Source organism: Rhodamnia argentea, chromosome 5 (assembly GCF_020921035.1).
Source record: "Rhodamnia argentea isolate NSW1041297 chromosome 5, ASM2092103v1, whole genome shotgun sequence".
Taxonomy (NCBI): Eukaryota; Viridiplantae; Streptophyta; class Magnoliopsida; order Myrtales; family Myrtaceae; genus Rhodamnia; species Rhodamnia argentea.
The window spans coordinates 6,862,604-6,877,743 of NC_063154.1; the positions used below are offsets into that span (position 1 = coordinate 6,862,604).

The window sequence follows — 15,140 nt, forward strand, 5'->3', positions numbered from 1 at the left end:
GGAGAGAAAGAAAAAGAAAATCATAGTCTAAATAGGCTTTCGGCTTCAGTTTCCGAAGCCCGGGGGGAGGGGGAACAGACTTGGGTAATATAGAGTTATCCAAAACCTTGCCTGAAATTCTCCCATAACTCTGAAATGCGACTATCGTGTAATGATTTGACGCACTTTAAAAATCAGTGTACGCACCATCTATAGTTTATTCTCTTTCCGAAAATTTTAGATATCATTCTCGCTCTTGTATCACATACCAATCACAAAATTTCAAAAGCTACGATTTGCATTTTAGCAAACAAAAACTCTAATCCGACCTCGATTTGAAACGGGTGACCATAGCTGGCCTCAGCTCTGAGGTCGGCAGCAATTGGCACAAATGGGATTGCTTTCGGAACACTTGCTAATTTATAGTAAATGAGGAAAAATTTCATTTCTGATGCACTCATCACATACTCTACGAGCTTGGAATAAAAATGACAATTTAGCAAATGGATCTTGTAAGCAAGTGTCCCCAGAAAGTTACTGTTGTTTTGCTGCTTCTTCTTCTTCTTCTTTTGGCGGGGGCAATTGCAAAAAGGGGCCGTGTTAATGATGATTTTACGTGCACTTGTTAATTTATACCTAATGAGGAAAATTTTTCATTTCTGATGCACTCATCACACTCTCCACGAGGAAGGCATTGTATTGGAAGGATAAGTATTCTTAAATGAGTATGGTTTTGCAGCTCGAAATATAAAATGCAGGTTTTAAAAGGGGTTAATGCCATGAAAAACTTCAAACTGGTATCCCTATAATAAATTTACTCAAATTAACTTTTTTTTACCACCAAAAACCTCAAATGGTATTCTTGTGAAAAATTTACCACGAAAAACCTCAAACCGACACATCCGTGACTGATTTACCCTCTGTTAATTTCTGTTAAATTGAGTTAATACCATGAAAAATTCAATACCGAAACACTTGTGACAAATGAAAGGTAAAAATACAAATTAGTACACCCGTCAACTGCCAAGTGTTATTTAATTCAGCAATTTGACTATAAATTTAACAGAAACTAACGAAAGGTAAATTTATCCCGTGTGTACCAGTTTAGGATTTTTGACGATCAAAAAATTAATTTTGGGTAAATTTATCATAAATATACTAATTTGAAATTTTTCGTGATCTTAATCCTTTAAAAAAACTCACAATACAAGACTAAAAAGTGGGATGGTACCGATGTTTCCTTTAGCTTTTCAATACCCATTTGAAAACAAAATCTTTAAAATTTATCTTTTTCTTTCTCTACCAATACTCTCGAAAATATTGGAGATGTTTGCGCTCGCATAAAATAAAGTTGATTGAAAACTTACTGAATTTCCAATTTTCTCTATCCAGTTTGCAAATTAAGATAAACTGATAGAGCTTCCTAGTGCATCTTAAAGTGGGTAATTTATCGACTATACTACACATGGACAGGATGTAAGTCAACCTTAGAATGAGCGCCAACAATAATGGCAATCGGGCAGTTATTTGGCTTATAGATTACATAATTACTGTTCGAAATGCACAAATCCTCCTACAGAGAGAAAGGTACTTGAATTTGTGTGACGATGAGAACCGGATCGACCAATGGACAATACATAAGGACAGTCATCGAAGCCATCTTAGTCTTGTAAAAAACACAGAACATACAAATCCGTGCCTCACGTAGTGAAGCAATGTACGAAAACCAATCATAATGGGTTGAGTTGTGACATGAATTAGTTATATTCAATAAAAATATTATGAATATGTCTAAACATAATATGGGTGTTAAATGAAACAAAAATAAAATTTACAGTTTATTTAGACCCAACCCATCTATATATTCTCTCTTACTTTAATTTGATCTCGCGCTTATATACTCTACACTCTCACTTCAGTTTAAGTATGAGTTTTCCTAGATTACATATATGAAAGTCTTTTAAGAATATGGATTGGATCGGGTATGAGTTGGCTATGGGTTGATCGTGTATGAGTAACTAGATTCACATTGCATGAAAATGAGTCAAAACATGTTACGTTAGTCTATTTGGGTTGGACTATTTTTTATCCGACCCGACACACCCGTTTGATAGATCTAATACATAATAGAAAGAGGGAGACTCGTTTAGATATCCACGTCACTAATGTTGTATATCATGATATATGAGAAAATTGTCCAAAAAGTCCTAAATCTATTGCACTTTTACCAATTTAGTCATAAACATTTTCACGTTTTGCCAATTCAATCCATCCGACAAATATTGATAATAAAAAATAGCTAATCTAGACTCCGGGCTTTCTATGTGGCATTGCCGGTGCCGACGTGGACGATTTTTAATAATAATTTGATATTTTCCTAAATTTTTCATTAATTTGTTTTATTTTTTATTTTATTTTATTTTATTTTCTTCTCTTACTTTTTCTTTACTGTCCGGCGAGGGGTTCCTTGCCTAGGTGAGGCGAGCCTCGCCGGCTAGTAAAGAAAAAGTAAGAAAAAATAGAGATGAAAAAAAAAGAACCACCCACCTGGGTGGCGACGCCGACTTGCGCACTCTTCCTCTCGCAAAAGGTCGAGTGTTCGAATCCCGCAGACGTCGCAAGATGATTTACCCGGTGGCACATGTGTGGTGGCTAGCACGTGTTACCCCCAAGGTTTACCCTCCGGCCGCCGGCCGTGCGGGGGTTCCCTAGGTCATAAAAAAAAACAAAAAAAAGATAAAAATTTATAGAAAAATCCATAAAAAAATCTAAGATATTACTAAAAATTATCTCATCAGTATCGGCGGTGTCACATAAGATGAGCTGAGTCCACATCAGCGATCTCGGCCGGATGGACTCAACTAGCGAGATGTGAAAAGGTTTAGGATTGAATTTGTAAATTTTTAAAAAATAGGACTAAATTGATATAAATGTTAAACGGTCATGAACACCCGCAATCCGCGCGGTCGAGAAAGGCGGGCTGGATCTGGTTTCTCTCGGAGTCAGGGGAGACCGGCAGTCCGAAAATGATTGATGCAGGTAGACTTTGACTGGAACTCCAGTTCAACAATTATAGAAACATGACGGACAGTTTCCGCGGAATGCTCCTTTTTTCTTGGCGAGTCTTATTTATTTTGTTCATATTTTTGAAGGGCGAAAAAAGGCGATAAACGCATAGACTAACAACCCGACCGATCGATTCTACGTGGCCCGAGTAGTACCATGAATACTCTAAAGCTTCATTTATTTCGCAAAAAACGAACGATCTGGAAATATTTTCATAGGTGTAAACGTTTGGATCGCTCGAAATAATTTGGTAATGAAAATTGTTTTTATCACCGTCGACGATTTATGTTCAAACAATGGGGTGAACGATGAAAATAGTTAATTTTTCATTCATTTTTTTTAAGCCATACAATCGATCTTTTTTATAAATATATCTTTAAATTTATTTATTTTTTGCGAAATAAGGATAAGAATTGAGGCCAGTAATCGCATGGTGTTAACTCATCCATCCAAAAGACCCTAAAAGTCAGCAAGTTTGAAATTTCTGGAGCTGGGCATTGCCGTGTGAGGGTCTTCTTGTCCACGGCTGGGGACCCAACCCCGAATACCGACTTCGATACTATATAGCGCTCTGGCTCGGGGTCTAGACATCTCTGCAGTCACCAAAGATTTAAGGAAGGACCAGAAATGGCTACCAAGTCCGTTGTTCTTGTGATCATTTTCTGCATCCTCCTTGGCTCGCACCATCTTCCCTCGATGTCATCGGCTGCTTGAATCCTCGCAGGTGATTCTCCGACCGGCACATTTGTATCTCTCTCAATTACTTCATATCGTGTTCTTCATTCTTAATCCGCTTAGAGAACCGGATCAAACTCGCGTCATGTGTTCATTCGCTAAATAGTACATGTTGAATCCCCACCCCGACCCCCGACCCCCCCTTTTCTTTTCTTTTTGCAGATGATGGTCACGGCAAAATCGGGGTGGGAGGGAGCACGCCGAAGCAAGACGGCTCGTGGAACGGCAATGGCTCACCTTCGGGCACCATCATGCTGTCTCCGCCAACCTCGGCCATGCATATTGCCTATGCGCACGCTGTCGTGAATGTTACCAGTAGCGAAAAAAAACCTGGAAAGAGCCCCTGATGGTTGATTCTTGGCCTTCTGGTAATTTTGTCCCTTCACAAAGCAGCAAGCCCGAACGAGGAAGGGAAGACTGTTTTTCCTCTTCATTTGATCGCTTTACTCAGTATCGATCGGTCGTCGATGTATTCATTCGAATAATGGAATAATCTCAGCTATTGCATAAAAGTGTGTTTGTTGTAATGTTGATACACCACGGATAATCTCATTTATTGTAATAAATCACATCGTTGAACCGTTCTTTTCCCTTTCCATCTGGGATCCATGTTGCCTTCAGTCCTACTTTGTCCGAGAAAATCAAACCTTTATAGCCTCGTCTTCGCCCCGTGCCGCCGTTACCGGTTATCACCACGTTGCAAGCCTTGTGGCTCTGATTAAGAGCTTTCCGTGTCCGCAGATCCGGTGATGAAGCATTTTTCACATCAAGTGTGTCCAGCGACACGGAAGACAATCTCGACACTTGAGAAGCCAACTCAATAAATCCAAACTCAATTATCTTCACGATGAGGCCAAAGTTTACATTGGCATTGAACAAGAAGGTCACTGTGTTCAAGACTAGTAAGCCATTGTGCGGTCTAGGCCAATTCACTAAATTGCATTGAGACATGCTACAGAAATTTCACACCTCATGACACAAGGCACAATCTATATATGAAAGTAAAAAAAAAGGCTAAAGGAAAACGATTGCAATGGTTTCCTTCATCAATTGTAGCCTCTCAGTTGCCACAACTACCTTTTCCAAATTCAACCTTGTTTTCTTTAACATTATAAAGAATGTTCAGGTTCTGCTGCTGCACGCTGCCAATAATGACCAGGTCTGGCCCTTTTCGGTTCGGTGCGAAGGCCAAGCAAACTTGCGCATCACTCTCTCGCCAGACTACTGCGGACGGGTCCAAGCTAACGTTGGTATTCTGAAATTGTAGAACCACCTTCGGCATGGTCACATTCTTCTGGCCATGAAGATCATAACAGGTATTCAACAGTTCCGGTAGAGGCCGTGCGACGGGATATTTAGACATGTACTTGACGAATTCCGCGCGAATGGCTGAATAAATCCGGGGCGGCAACCGAGTGATGGTAGTCCCGGAGTCTATGATGGTTCGAGGACGTGGAGACTCTGAAGATAGGCTAAATTTCTGATTCCCAAAGGCAATACCAACCAAGTTGACAAAATAAAACGACGTGTTTTTCTTGTCACTTATGATTGGTGTGTAACTGTCTGTCTGGCAATAACGCAGGGCTTCAAGCCCAAAAAGTAAGTACCCATTTGAGCTCTCGCTGCCAGGGATGCAATAGCAGAAGATTTGCGAAAGTTCTGACGGTATCTGCGAGATTAAGGTGTTGTCTCCTTGTCCTAGGCCTAGCACACCAGCCGTGGTGCTGAAATTGGGGCTATTATTTTCCCCGCAACCGAATATGAAGTCCGGGAACTTGCAGTCCGGAGTGAGGGTGAGCAGATCTCGGACGTAGTAACCATCAGAATGCGATCCGTCTGCATAGTCAATCGAGTAGTTGCATTTCGATGCGGAGCATGGTGGGTTTGAGGATGTAGTAGACTTGAGTGGCTCAAACAATGGGTCTTGCTGAGGATAGCAACGAGGACAAGGTTGACATTGGGTCCATGTAATGTCGCTGCCCGTGTCAAAGATTAGGGTCAGGTCGACTTTCGGCGTCCCGAGGCCAATCGTGACCACGAACTCACCGGCTCCGGGAGAGCCGCCATGAATGGGCAGCCAGGCGTTCTCGCCGTAAATCCCAGCGGTTAGCGGGCGAGATTCTCCTAGGTTGTTCATGGAACAGACCCGCACTTGGTCTCGGAGAAAAGTGATCTTGGAATCGCGGGATCGACGGTTTGCGGCAAGCGGCGAACAGGGTCCCTGCCTGTGTGCAAGTGTCAATCCACGTCCCTTTGCTTGATCTGCAATCAATCCGAACGATTACCTCAGTTATATACACAGCGTGTTGAATCTCGAAACCCGACCCAGAGTAACAGACATAGAAAAGGAGACCTTTGCAAGTACTTGCCGGCGTCAGCGACCTCATTTCGACGACATAATTGTCAGGCTCTTCATGATTCACCGTTTGGCTTCCCCGTGCACATCCCTTCTGAACTTCGTGACAAGAAAAGAGGAGGACGAGGAGAAGAAGACGAAGACGGAAAGAAGTGTAGTTGGCCATGGATGGACTGTGATTCGATCGAGAAACTCAGGGGATTTTAGTATTCATGAATTGACGATGATGATCGCTAGATGATCCGACCCGCTTAGATAGGAAATGGAAGGCCAGAAAAGAATGGTCAAAATAAGCCAGCTCAAAAGGTTGGTGCGTTGACTTGGAACCTTAACAAGTCTCGCAGTTTCGACTGTTACTGTTCCTAGTCATTCGCCATGTCATCAACCCGTTCTCACGGCAGACTCAGACGGTCAACCCACTGAGAAAATACACGCAAACCCACCGGTGCAATTATTGCCGGTCCTAATTTTACATGTAATAATCTTATGCATTTGCATAGAAGGATCTTGGAGAATTAGCTCATCAGGTTTTTATTTCATTTGCCTGAATAACATATGTTGCGCGGAAGCAAGTGATCGAACAAAAAAAGATAAAATAATAATATAAATCGGATACCAGATATACGTGATTCAACCGTAGAGACCAACGTCCACGGGAAGAGCAGCAATGAATTTCACTGTAGATCAAGCCATACACAGAGATTACAAACCAGATTCGATTCATTCAAACACTCTCGATATTTCTCAGCCCCAATGGCATCCAATAATCTATAATTTTTTGCCCTCACAATTTCTCGCTAATAATCTCTTAATCTCACAAAAGATTATGACAAGATTTGATTTGCTTTGACACTTGCATACTTAATGTAATTTCACGAAGAAAACCCACGCCAAGCACTTGCTTAACAAACAGCGATTCAAGATTGCTCTGATCAACAACTGCTAGAAGACCCATGCTCCCACGATTGAATATATTATAACAAATCACATTGAGAAGCCGACCTTAAGAAGAATTAGGAAATCGTGATATTCGGTCATCAAGTCCAAGTTTCGACTTTTTCTTTTATTTTTTCTTCTTATCTTTTTCTTGGCCGCTCACTGTTGCACGCTGATTTGATATCCAAATAAGTCCAACAAACCACCAAATCAAGAAATCTATATTTCCACGGACGTCCACATGTATCCAATTTCAGATTTTCGCTTAGGGCTCAAATTCAAGACATATCTTCAAGAATCTCCATCTTAATTCAACATTTGAGTCAAATCACAATCGCTTTGCTAATAATTCGAACTTCGCTATTACTCTTCCAACAACACCAACAGGCTCAACCTCCACATACGTCTTCCAAGTGCAAGCCGCACTTGAACTTCATTATAACTATGGACCTTATTAGAAGACCAACTTCACATGCACCTTTAACTGCTCCAAAAAGACTTTCTGACACAAGCTCCTCTATTGTAGATAAAGCAAATTGTCGGGAGACCGAATATGTACCTTATCAATATCAACAATTACAGCAATTGTTGGCTCTACTGGCTTCACCTCGCTATAAGCACCATTCGTGTCGATTGTTTCGTTAGTACCCGCTACCTCGGGAGTTTCTGATTGCAACTCCACCTCAAGTTGAACATCGTCTAGATCCGTATAAACACTGCTACAATCACTTCCACTCAGAAGTACTAGAAATTCATCAAATGTAACTTTTTGGCTGATAACAGGTAAATTTAACTTCAAGTACTACAACCGATAACTAGGATCATCTTGTGCATAGCCTAGAAACATGCACTTTCTTGCCCTTCCATCGAACGTATCATCCATAACCCGAACATAACATGGGCAGCCAAATATTCTAGTAATAAAATAATTAACAACTTTACTTAACTACACTTCTTCGGGAGTCCGACATCCTATAGTAGTCTATGGTAGGGATGAGCGGTTCCCGATCCGGTCCGGTTCTCATAAAAAATTGGGAACCGGACCGGTGGTCCCGGTTCCCACTTTTCAAAAGCGTGGACCGGACCAGCCACCCTCGGAATCAAGAACCGAATTGGACCATCGGTCCAGTCCCGTTCCCAGGCGGTTCCAAGGGTTTTCGGTTCGCGGTTCCGAAAAGTGGATCCACACTTCGTAATTCTTTAATCAATCATACACAAGTAAACATACAGTCTCCAAGTAAACTCTATTACAAATTTACAACCTACACGTTCACTATTCAATGAACTCTGTATGCAAACATCCACTGGATGCAAACCAGTCATCAGTAAACACACTTAATTTCCAGATTCATTGAGAAAAATGGTCATTGCATAGTTCTTATTAGATTTGTTTTTTTAAAAAATTAAAAAAGAAAAGACCGGTCCGGTCCGGGGGATTCGGTCCGGTCCTGGACCCTAGAATAGGGAACTGGACGGCCCAGTTAGCGGTTCCAATTTTAGGAATTGGGAACCGGACCGGATCCCCCTAAAACCGGAAACCGGACCATCGGTCCCCGTCCGATCTGAGTGGTCCCGATTCGGGCAGTCTTTTTTACTCATCCCTAGTCTATGGGGATCTATTCAACAGGTAGCTTGCCATACTAAGCGCATCTGCCAAGAATCTCCTAGCCATACCAGCACTAGAGAGCATTTTTTGGGTCATCTCTAGTAAGATCATGCTCATCAAGTCTGCAACATATTGTGGTTCATTGGCACTAGTGCGGTGTATCACTTTGCCTTCATTCATGCAGAATTCATTTAACAGCTCCAAGCAAAACTTCATGTTTTTGTCAATTTGCACATGCTTGATCTTTTTACCAGTTCCCTTGTCGATCAAAGCTATCAATTGTCCGATCCCGACAACAGTATCAAACTTGTGCCTAAGTACAAACGCCCAAGTCTTCCTCGAGTAGTCAGCAACAATTGTTAGCATAAATCTAGCACTCTTTTGTCGGTCCGCGCATGCTTGATCTTTTTACCAATCTCCTTTTCAGTCAAAGCTATCAACTGCCTCATAGAACTCACGTCATGTATTCATACGCTAAATATTACATGTCGAATCTTCCTTCCCTTTTTTGCAGATGATGGTCACGGCAAAATCGGGGTGGGTGGGAGCACGGCGAACACGCCGAAGCGAGATAGCTCGTGGAACGGCAGTAGCCCGCCTACAGGGGACGTCCTTTTGCCTTCGCCAACCACGGTCGTCTATATTAGTACATCTCCGCCTGTGGCACGCTACGTGACTTCGCAAGGGGGCCAACCAAACACGTCTGCGAACAGTGGAATAATCTCAACTATCCCATACTAGTATTTTTGTTGTAACATTGATACACAAAGAATAATCTCATTTATTGTAATAAGCCATATCGTTGAGTTGTTCTTTGCCCGTTCTTTTTGGGATCCAAGTTTGCCCTGAGTCCTACATTGTCGAAAAATTCAAACTTATAGCCTTGTCTTTGCCCCGCGCCGCCGTTACTAGTTATCAGCAGGTTGCGCGATGGCTCTGATTAAAAGCTTGCCTTGTTCGCAAATGCGGTGATGAACCATTTTTCTTATAAAGCGTATCCGGTGACGCAGAAGACAATCTCGAGACTTGAAAGCCCAACTCAATAAATCCAAACTCAATCTTCTTCAGGAGGAGGCCACAAAAACCATTTGAGTTGAACAAGATCTGTGTGTTTCAAAAATCATAAGCCTTATTTTTTTTTTTTAAGAAATCATTTTGCTGAATTTAAGCATAAATTTCCGTTGACTCATTTTCTTAATCAATCCAAACACTGGAAAATGAGGTAAATGTTATTTGCAAAAGAAACAGAGCCTTAGTATTTTTTTTCTTTTAAACTTTTTTGGGTGGGGGCAATTTAGGAAAAAATAGTGAATGGGTCTTGTTTACAACTTGCCTCACACATGGTAGGAGGGAGGCATTGCATTGAAACAAGAAACTTTCTTTGTTTAGGTGTTTAGCAAGTGTTAACAAAATCCTTAATAAATGAAAATGGGTGGAGAGATGCGGTTTCAAATCTAATCATAGAGTTTAGGATGCAAAAAGAAGGTCTTTAAAAACTCACGATGGTATTTCATATGGGAATAATAAGTGAGATGCAATATTTCCATAAAAATAAGGAACTAGAGACCTTTTTACATGCTTATCTTTTAATATATATGCGCAATATATGGTCCAGAAAATCCACGTCTGAAATCCTATGTTGAAAACAGATTTTAAATCTACACATATGATTCACGAAATTAACATGCCCAGGATCTCTTGAATCACCGATCGAAAAGAATATGTCACGCCACGAACTTATCTCAATTTCAACATATTAAATGCTACGATGCAACCTTGAAAGAGAACGTTCGTCTACCGATTTCTCATTCAAGAGAGGAGCATAATGTCATCTCGTTCTTCACTGTTCTTTTTATCTATAGAAAGAACGTCGTTCTAGTATCTAAAGAACAGACTTGAGAACGTTCTTTTTGGTAACTGGTAATCGCATAAAATTTCTATTTCCGGAATCCAAACGCATTTGGTAACTGCGCATACTTTATATTACCGAGAACAATTGCTCTTCCCAATTTTTATCATTTAAGTCAAATAATTACGTAGTTATTCTGTGAAATTCCATCCTACATTTCGAATTAAGCGAAGATTAATTGATATTGATTCTCTTATATAACATAATGCATATTGAAATGTAAAAATAAATATCAAGAATCATCACGAGTCGTTTTCGCCATTTATCGTGGGGTTTCATCCAACTCTTTTGAGCGAGTGGACAACCGACATGAGTGACACACTCATTTATGCAAGAAAAATGTATTGCACTACCCCGCATTGGTGTGCGTTTTTTGTTCCAGGAAATCAAATCTAAAGTCTTAATTCGTCCAAAACTTAAGAATGAAACCTTGCTAAGTGTTCACGCCGGTTATTTTTGCCTTTTTGCAAAATTTTCTAAAATTAGACTACGTCTAAAGTACATAAACCTAGGAAAATCACAACCAATAAAATTAAGTACACAATCTAGGAATCATGGCACCGATAAATCGCATCATAAAATCCTAACGAAGCCCTAAGGGCTTAGAGAAATATAATTCGTATTTAATTTCAAAGGTGGATTTTCCTAAAAAAAGAACAAAATCTATAAAATCTAGAAAATCTAGGCCCAAATTTATGAAAATGAGGTCAATCAAGCATAATCTAAGCTTCTTCTATTTCTAGGGATTTTTCGAAATTTTTCTGATATTTTAGAATTTTTCCAATTTTTTTTTAATTTTTTTATTTTTATTTTTATTTTATTATCTTGTATATTTTTTTTTGAAAATGAGACCTTATTCTGTTTTAGGTTGAGGAAAAAGTGGCGAGAGAATTGAAAGGGAAAAGTGAGAGATGTGGAACTTCATTCTGTTTTGTGATTCTCAAAAGTGATTCTTTTTTTCAAAACCATTTTTTTTTTGTTCTTTTTTTTTTCCTCCCATAATCATTTACTTTACCAAACAGTATTCTCATCTTTTTTTTGTTTTGACAAACAGAATAAGAGAATTAGAATGATTACATACATGTCCTAAAGTGAGCATTGTTCGAAAGTTATGACCCTTCTAATCTCATTTTCTCTTATTTATCTAACAATAACTCTAGATCATAAAAGTCAGCAAATTTGAAATTTCTTGAATAGGGCACTGCCGTGCGAATCCTTTCTTGTCAATTAACGAGGTTCCAACCACCAATACACCACGCACAACTTGATAACTTGGCAGACAATGCTGTGGCTCTGGGTCTAGACTTTCTCTAACAAGTAACAGTTCCAAAGATTATGGACGGAACAAAAGTGGCTAACAAGTTCGTTTCTCATGTGATGAATATCTGCATTCTTCTTGGCTCGCACCGTCTTCCCTCAAGGTCATCGGCAGCTCGAATTCTTGTAGGTGACACCGCCACATTTGTATCTCTCTCAATTACTTGATATCGTCTGTTCTATATTTAACCCGGGTAAAGAACTGATCAAACTGCATCTTGTATTCACATGCCTAAATAGCACATGCTTTTTCCAGATAATCACAACAAAATTGTTGTGAACCGCCACACCGTGATGGCTCTTGGAACAGCAATAGCTAGCCTTCGGACAACATCCTTCTTCTCCGCCAGCAGGCTGCTCAGATTAGCACAGCTTCCCCTACAACCATTGCGGTGGCCTCTAATGGTACTAATAGTGACCACCAATACCCTAGACCACGTCCGTGACGGTTTACCCTTGGCCTTTTGGTTATTCTGTGCCCTTCACAAAGCAGTGAGCACGGAGGAGGAAGAGAAGACTTGTTTTCCTCTTCATTCGATCCTTTCGCTCAGTATTAATCGGTCTCTCAGGTAACTCTTCAAATAATGGAATAATCTCAGCTATTGCATACAAGTATGTATATTTGTTGTAACTCTGATGCATGATGTACAGTCTCATATCTTGTAATAACACCTAGTTAAATTGTTCTTTGCCCTTCTCCGTTTGGGATCCATGTTACCCTCAGTCCTACATTGTTAATAGATGTTTTAAGCTCTGGCCTCGTCTTCGCCCCGCGCTGCGGTTGCCAGTTACCACCAGGTTTCTGCCCAGTGGCTTTGATTATGAGCTTGCGGTATTTGCAGATGCAGTGGTGAGGCATTTTTCTTATTAACCGCATCTGGCGAAGCGGTAGACAATTTCGATGCTTGAAAAGCTAACGCAATAGATCCAAACTGAATTATCTTCATGATGAGGACACAGAAATCATTTGAATTGAGGATTTTCCTTATGTGAGAGACTAGTGAGCTGTGTGCTTTTATTCAGTCGATAAGACCGACTTCTGTAATCTGTACTCTCTTTGATTATAGTGGAATCTTGTTTTTCCTCGCCCGTGGACGTAAATCACCTTGATCGAACTATATAAATTCTTGTATTCTGTGTTTGCTTTGCGCATTTGTTACAACAAAGTAAGTACCCGTTTGAGCTCTCACTGCTAGGAATGCAATAGCAGAAGATTCAGGCAAATTCTGATGCTGTTTGTGCAATGAAGGTTGTGGATCCTTGTCCTAGGCCTAATATACCAGCAGTGGTGCCGAAGCCTTGGCTATTGTTTTGGCCGCAACCGAAGATGAAGCTAAACTTGTACGCCGGAGTGAGGGTGAGCAGATCTCGAATGTAGTGACCGTCAAAGTGCGATCCGTTAGCATCATCGATCAAGTATGTTAAAATATATGTCTCGAGTTTGAGTTCGAACGAAATCCGACGATGTATTGTGTGGATGCTCCAGCACGTGAAAGAACGAAAAAAAGATTGGCACATATATTTGCCGGTGGATATGTGTTCACGTGAAAGGATGAGAAAAGGGAAAAGTGCAATCTTTGACTTTGGCCAAATAATGAGGATATTTGGTTCAAAGTGGACTCCTTGAAGACAACGACAAAGAAGAAAAGAATTTGCTTTCTTGGTTGTTGAAAAAGTTGCATGCAGGAGTAAGAAAGTCCAAGTTTGAGACTTTGTTGTCCCTATCTTCACGGTGGAAATCTGCACACTCTTTGGTGGTGGGTTTAATATAAAATGCTTCTCAAGTTTGCTTTACAAATTACTCTTGAAAAAGAGTCCTAAAGAGAGCCATTCATTGAGTGCTCTGCAAGGGTTTCATTCGTGAGTTTTGTTCGTGGAATTACATCAAGAATTCAAGTGTCGAAGCCGATTAAATCTTGAGGTTAGATTTGTGTTAATTCCTTTGCGAGAATATCGCTAGGAATTGAGGGCTAAACACTGTGTGCGTTATTGGATGTAATTGGGGTTTGGGAAACACCGAGAGTGTTTGAGTTACTCGAGTGTGGTTCTGTAATCTCCGTGTATCGCTCGTTCTATAGTGGAATTCGTTGCTACTCTTCCCGTGGACGTAGGTCTCTACGACCGAACCACGTACATCCGGTGTCCGATTTATTTTTCTTGTTCTGTCTATTTATTGTTCGATTGCTTGTTCCGCGCAACAATATGTGCATTTCGATGCATAGCATGGTGGGATTGGTATGTGGTGGACTTGGATGGCTCAAACAAGGGGTCTTGTTGAGGATAGCAACTAGTACAACTGTACAAGGTTCACATTGGGTCCATGTGACGTCCTGCCCATGTCGAAGATTAGGGTAAAGTTAACTTTCGGGTCAAGTCAACTTTTGGGGTCCCAAGTCCAAGGGTAACCATGAACTCGCCCGCTCTGGAAGAGGCACCGTGGACTGGCAGCCGGGCTTTCTCATCGTTATCCCCAGTGGGCAGAACTTGAGAATGCCCTAGGATGTTCATGGAACAGACCCACGATCGGTCTTGGAGGAAAATGAGCCTGGAATCGCGGGACCGACGGTTAGCGGCAATCGGGGAATGGGGTCCATGCCTGCGTGCCAATGTCAATCCACGTCTCTTTTCTTGACCTACAATCAATTCAAATCATGAGGTCACTTATACTTGTCGCTATCGAATCTCGACACCATGTCGACCATTACCATCCAGTAATATCCATTAGCAATGTCGGAACACGTCAGGAACAAGGTCCATACATTTGCAAGTAGTTGCCGGTGTCAACAACGTCACTTCGACGACATAAGTGTCATGCTCTTCATGATCCACCAGTTCCCTTCCCCCATATACATCTTTTCTCAACTTCGTGACTAGAAAAAGGCAGGATGAGAAGAAGAAGAAGATGGAAAAGGGTGTCATTGGCCATGGATGGACTGTGGTTTTTGCTCAAGGAGGACTTAAGAGAGGAGTTGGGTATTTATGAATTGTCAATGACGATTGTTGGTTGAGCCGACCGCATGGATATGAAATGGAAGGCCAGAAAAGAATGGTTAAAAAAGAAAAGAAAAGAAAAAGCAAAAGGTTGGTCCGTTTGACTTGGAACCTTCTCAAGTCATACGCTTCTGAGTGTTGACTGCTCCTAGCCTTTCGCCGTGAGAAGCCACCGTCGCCATGTCCTCAAGCCGTTTTTCTCGGGGCATACTCGGAAAGTTAATTCATTGGTGCAATAATTGTAG

At 40.9% G+C, this 15,140-nt stretch overlaps 1 protein-coding gene, 2 long non-coding RNA genes and 1 pseudogene across 4 annotated transcripts; 1 reads left to right on the forward strand and 3 right to left on the reverse strand.

Moving 5' to 3' along the window:
* Window positions 1–3,612: 3,612 nt before the first annotated feature.
* On the forward strand, window positions 3,613–12,439 carry LOC125315018. 2 transcript variants are annotated; one of them, XR_007198364.1, is made up of 3 exons: window positions 3,613–3,769; window positions 3,943–4,148; window positions 12,409–12,439. It is a non-coding gene; the product is annotated as an uncharacterized LOC125315018 (long non-coding RNA). The 2 variants fall into 2 exon arrangements; XR_007198363.1 differs by lacking the exon at window positions 12,409–12,439 and having other exon boundaries at window positions 3,943–4,361.
* On the reverse strand, window positions 3,924–9,390 carry LOC125315019. Its single transcript, XR_007198365.1, has 2 exons — window positions 9,308–9,390; window positions 3,924–4,048 (listed from the first exon to the last, which is right to left on the reverse strand). It is a non-coding gene; the product is annotated as an uncharacterized LOC125315019 (long non-coding RNA).
* On the reverse strand, window positions 4,588–6,344 carry LOC115751588 (aspartyl protease family protein At5g10770-like). The gene is made up of 2 exons (XM_030689526.2): window positions 6,134–6,344; window positions 4,588–6,042 (listed from the first exon to the last, which is right to left on the reverse strand). The coding sequence occupies exons 1-2, from the start codon at window positions 6,300–6,302 to the stop codon at window positions 4,841–4,843; spliced, it is 1,371 nt and encodes a 456-aa protein (XP_030545386.1). The 5' UTR covers window positions 6,303–6,344; the 3' UTR covers window positions 4,588–4,840.
* Window positions 12,440–13,005: 566 nt separating the features above from the next.
* LOC125315076 lies at window positions 13,006–14,840 on the reverse strand (annotated as a pseudogene).
* Window positions 14,841–15,140: the final 300 nt, after the last annotated feature.

What these genes read in the sequence shown, in the direction of transcription:
- LOC115751588 (XM_030689526.2), bottom strand. Translation starts at nt 6,302, where the DNA reads ATGGCCAACTACACTTCTTTCCGTCTTCGTCTTCTTCTCCTCGTCCTC. An exon ending in GCCGGCAAGTACTTGCAAAG is followed by an intron (nt 6,043 to 6,133) that starts GTCTCCTTTTCT and finishes GATTGATTGCAG; the next exon opens with ATCAAGCAAAGGGACGTGGA.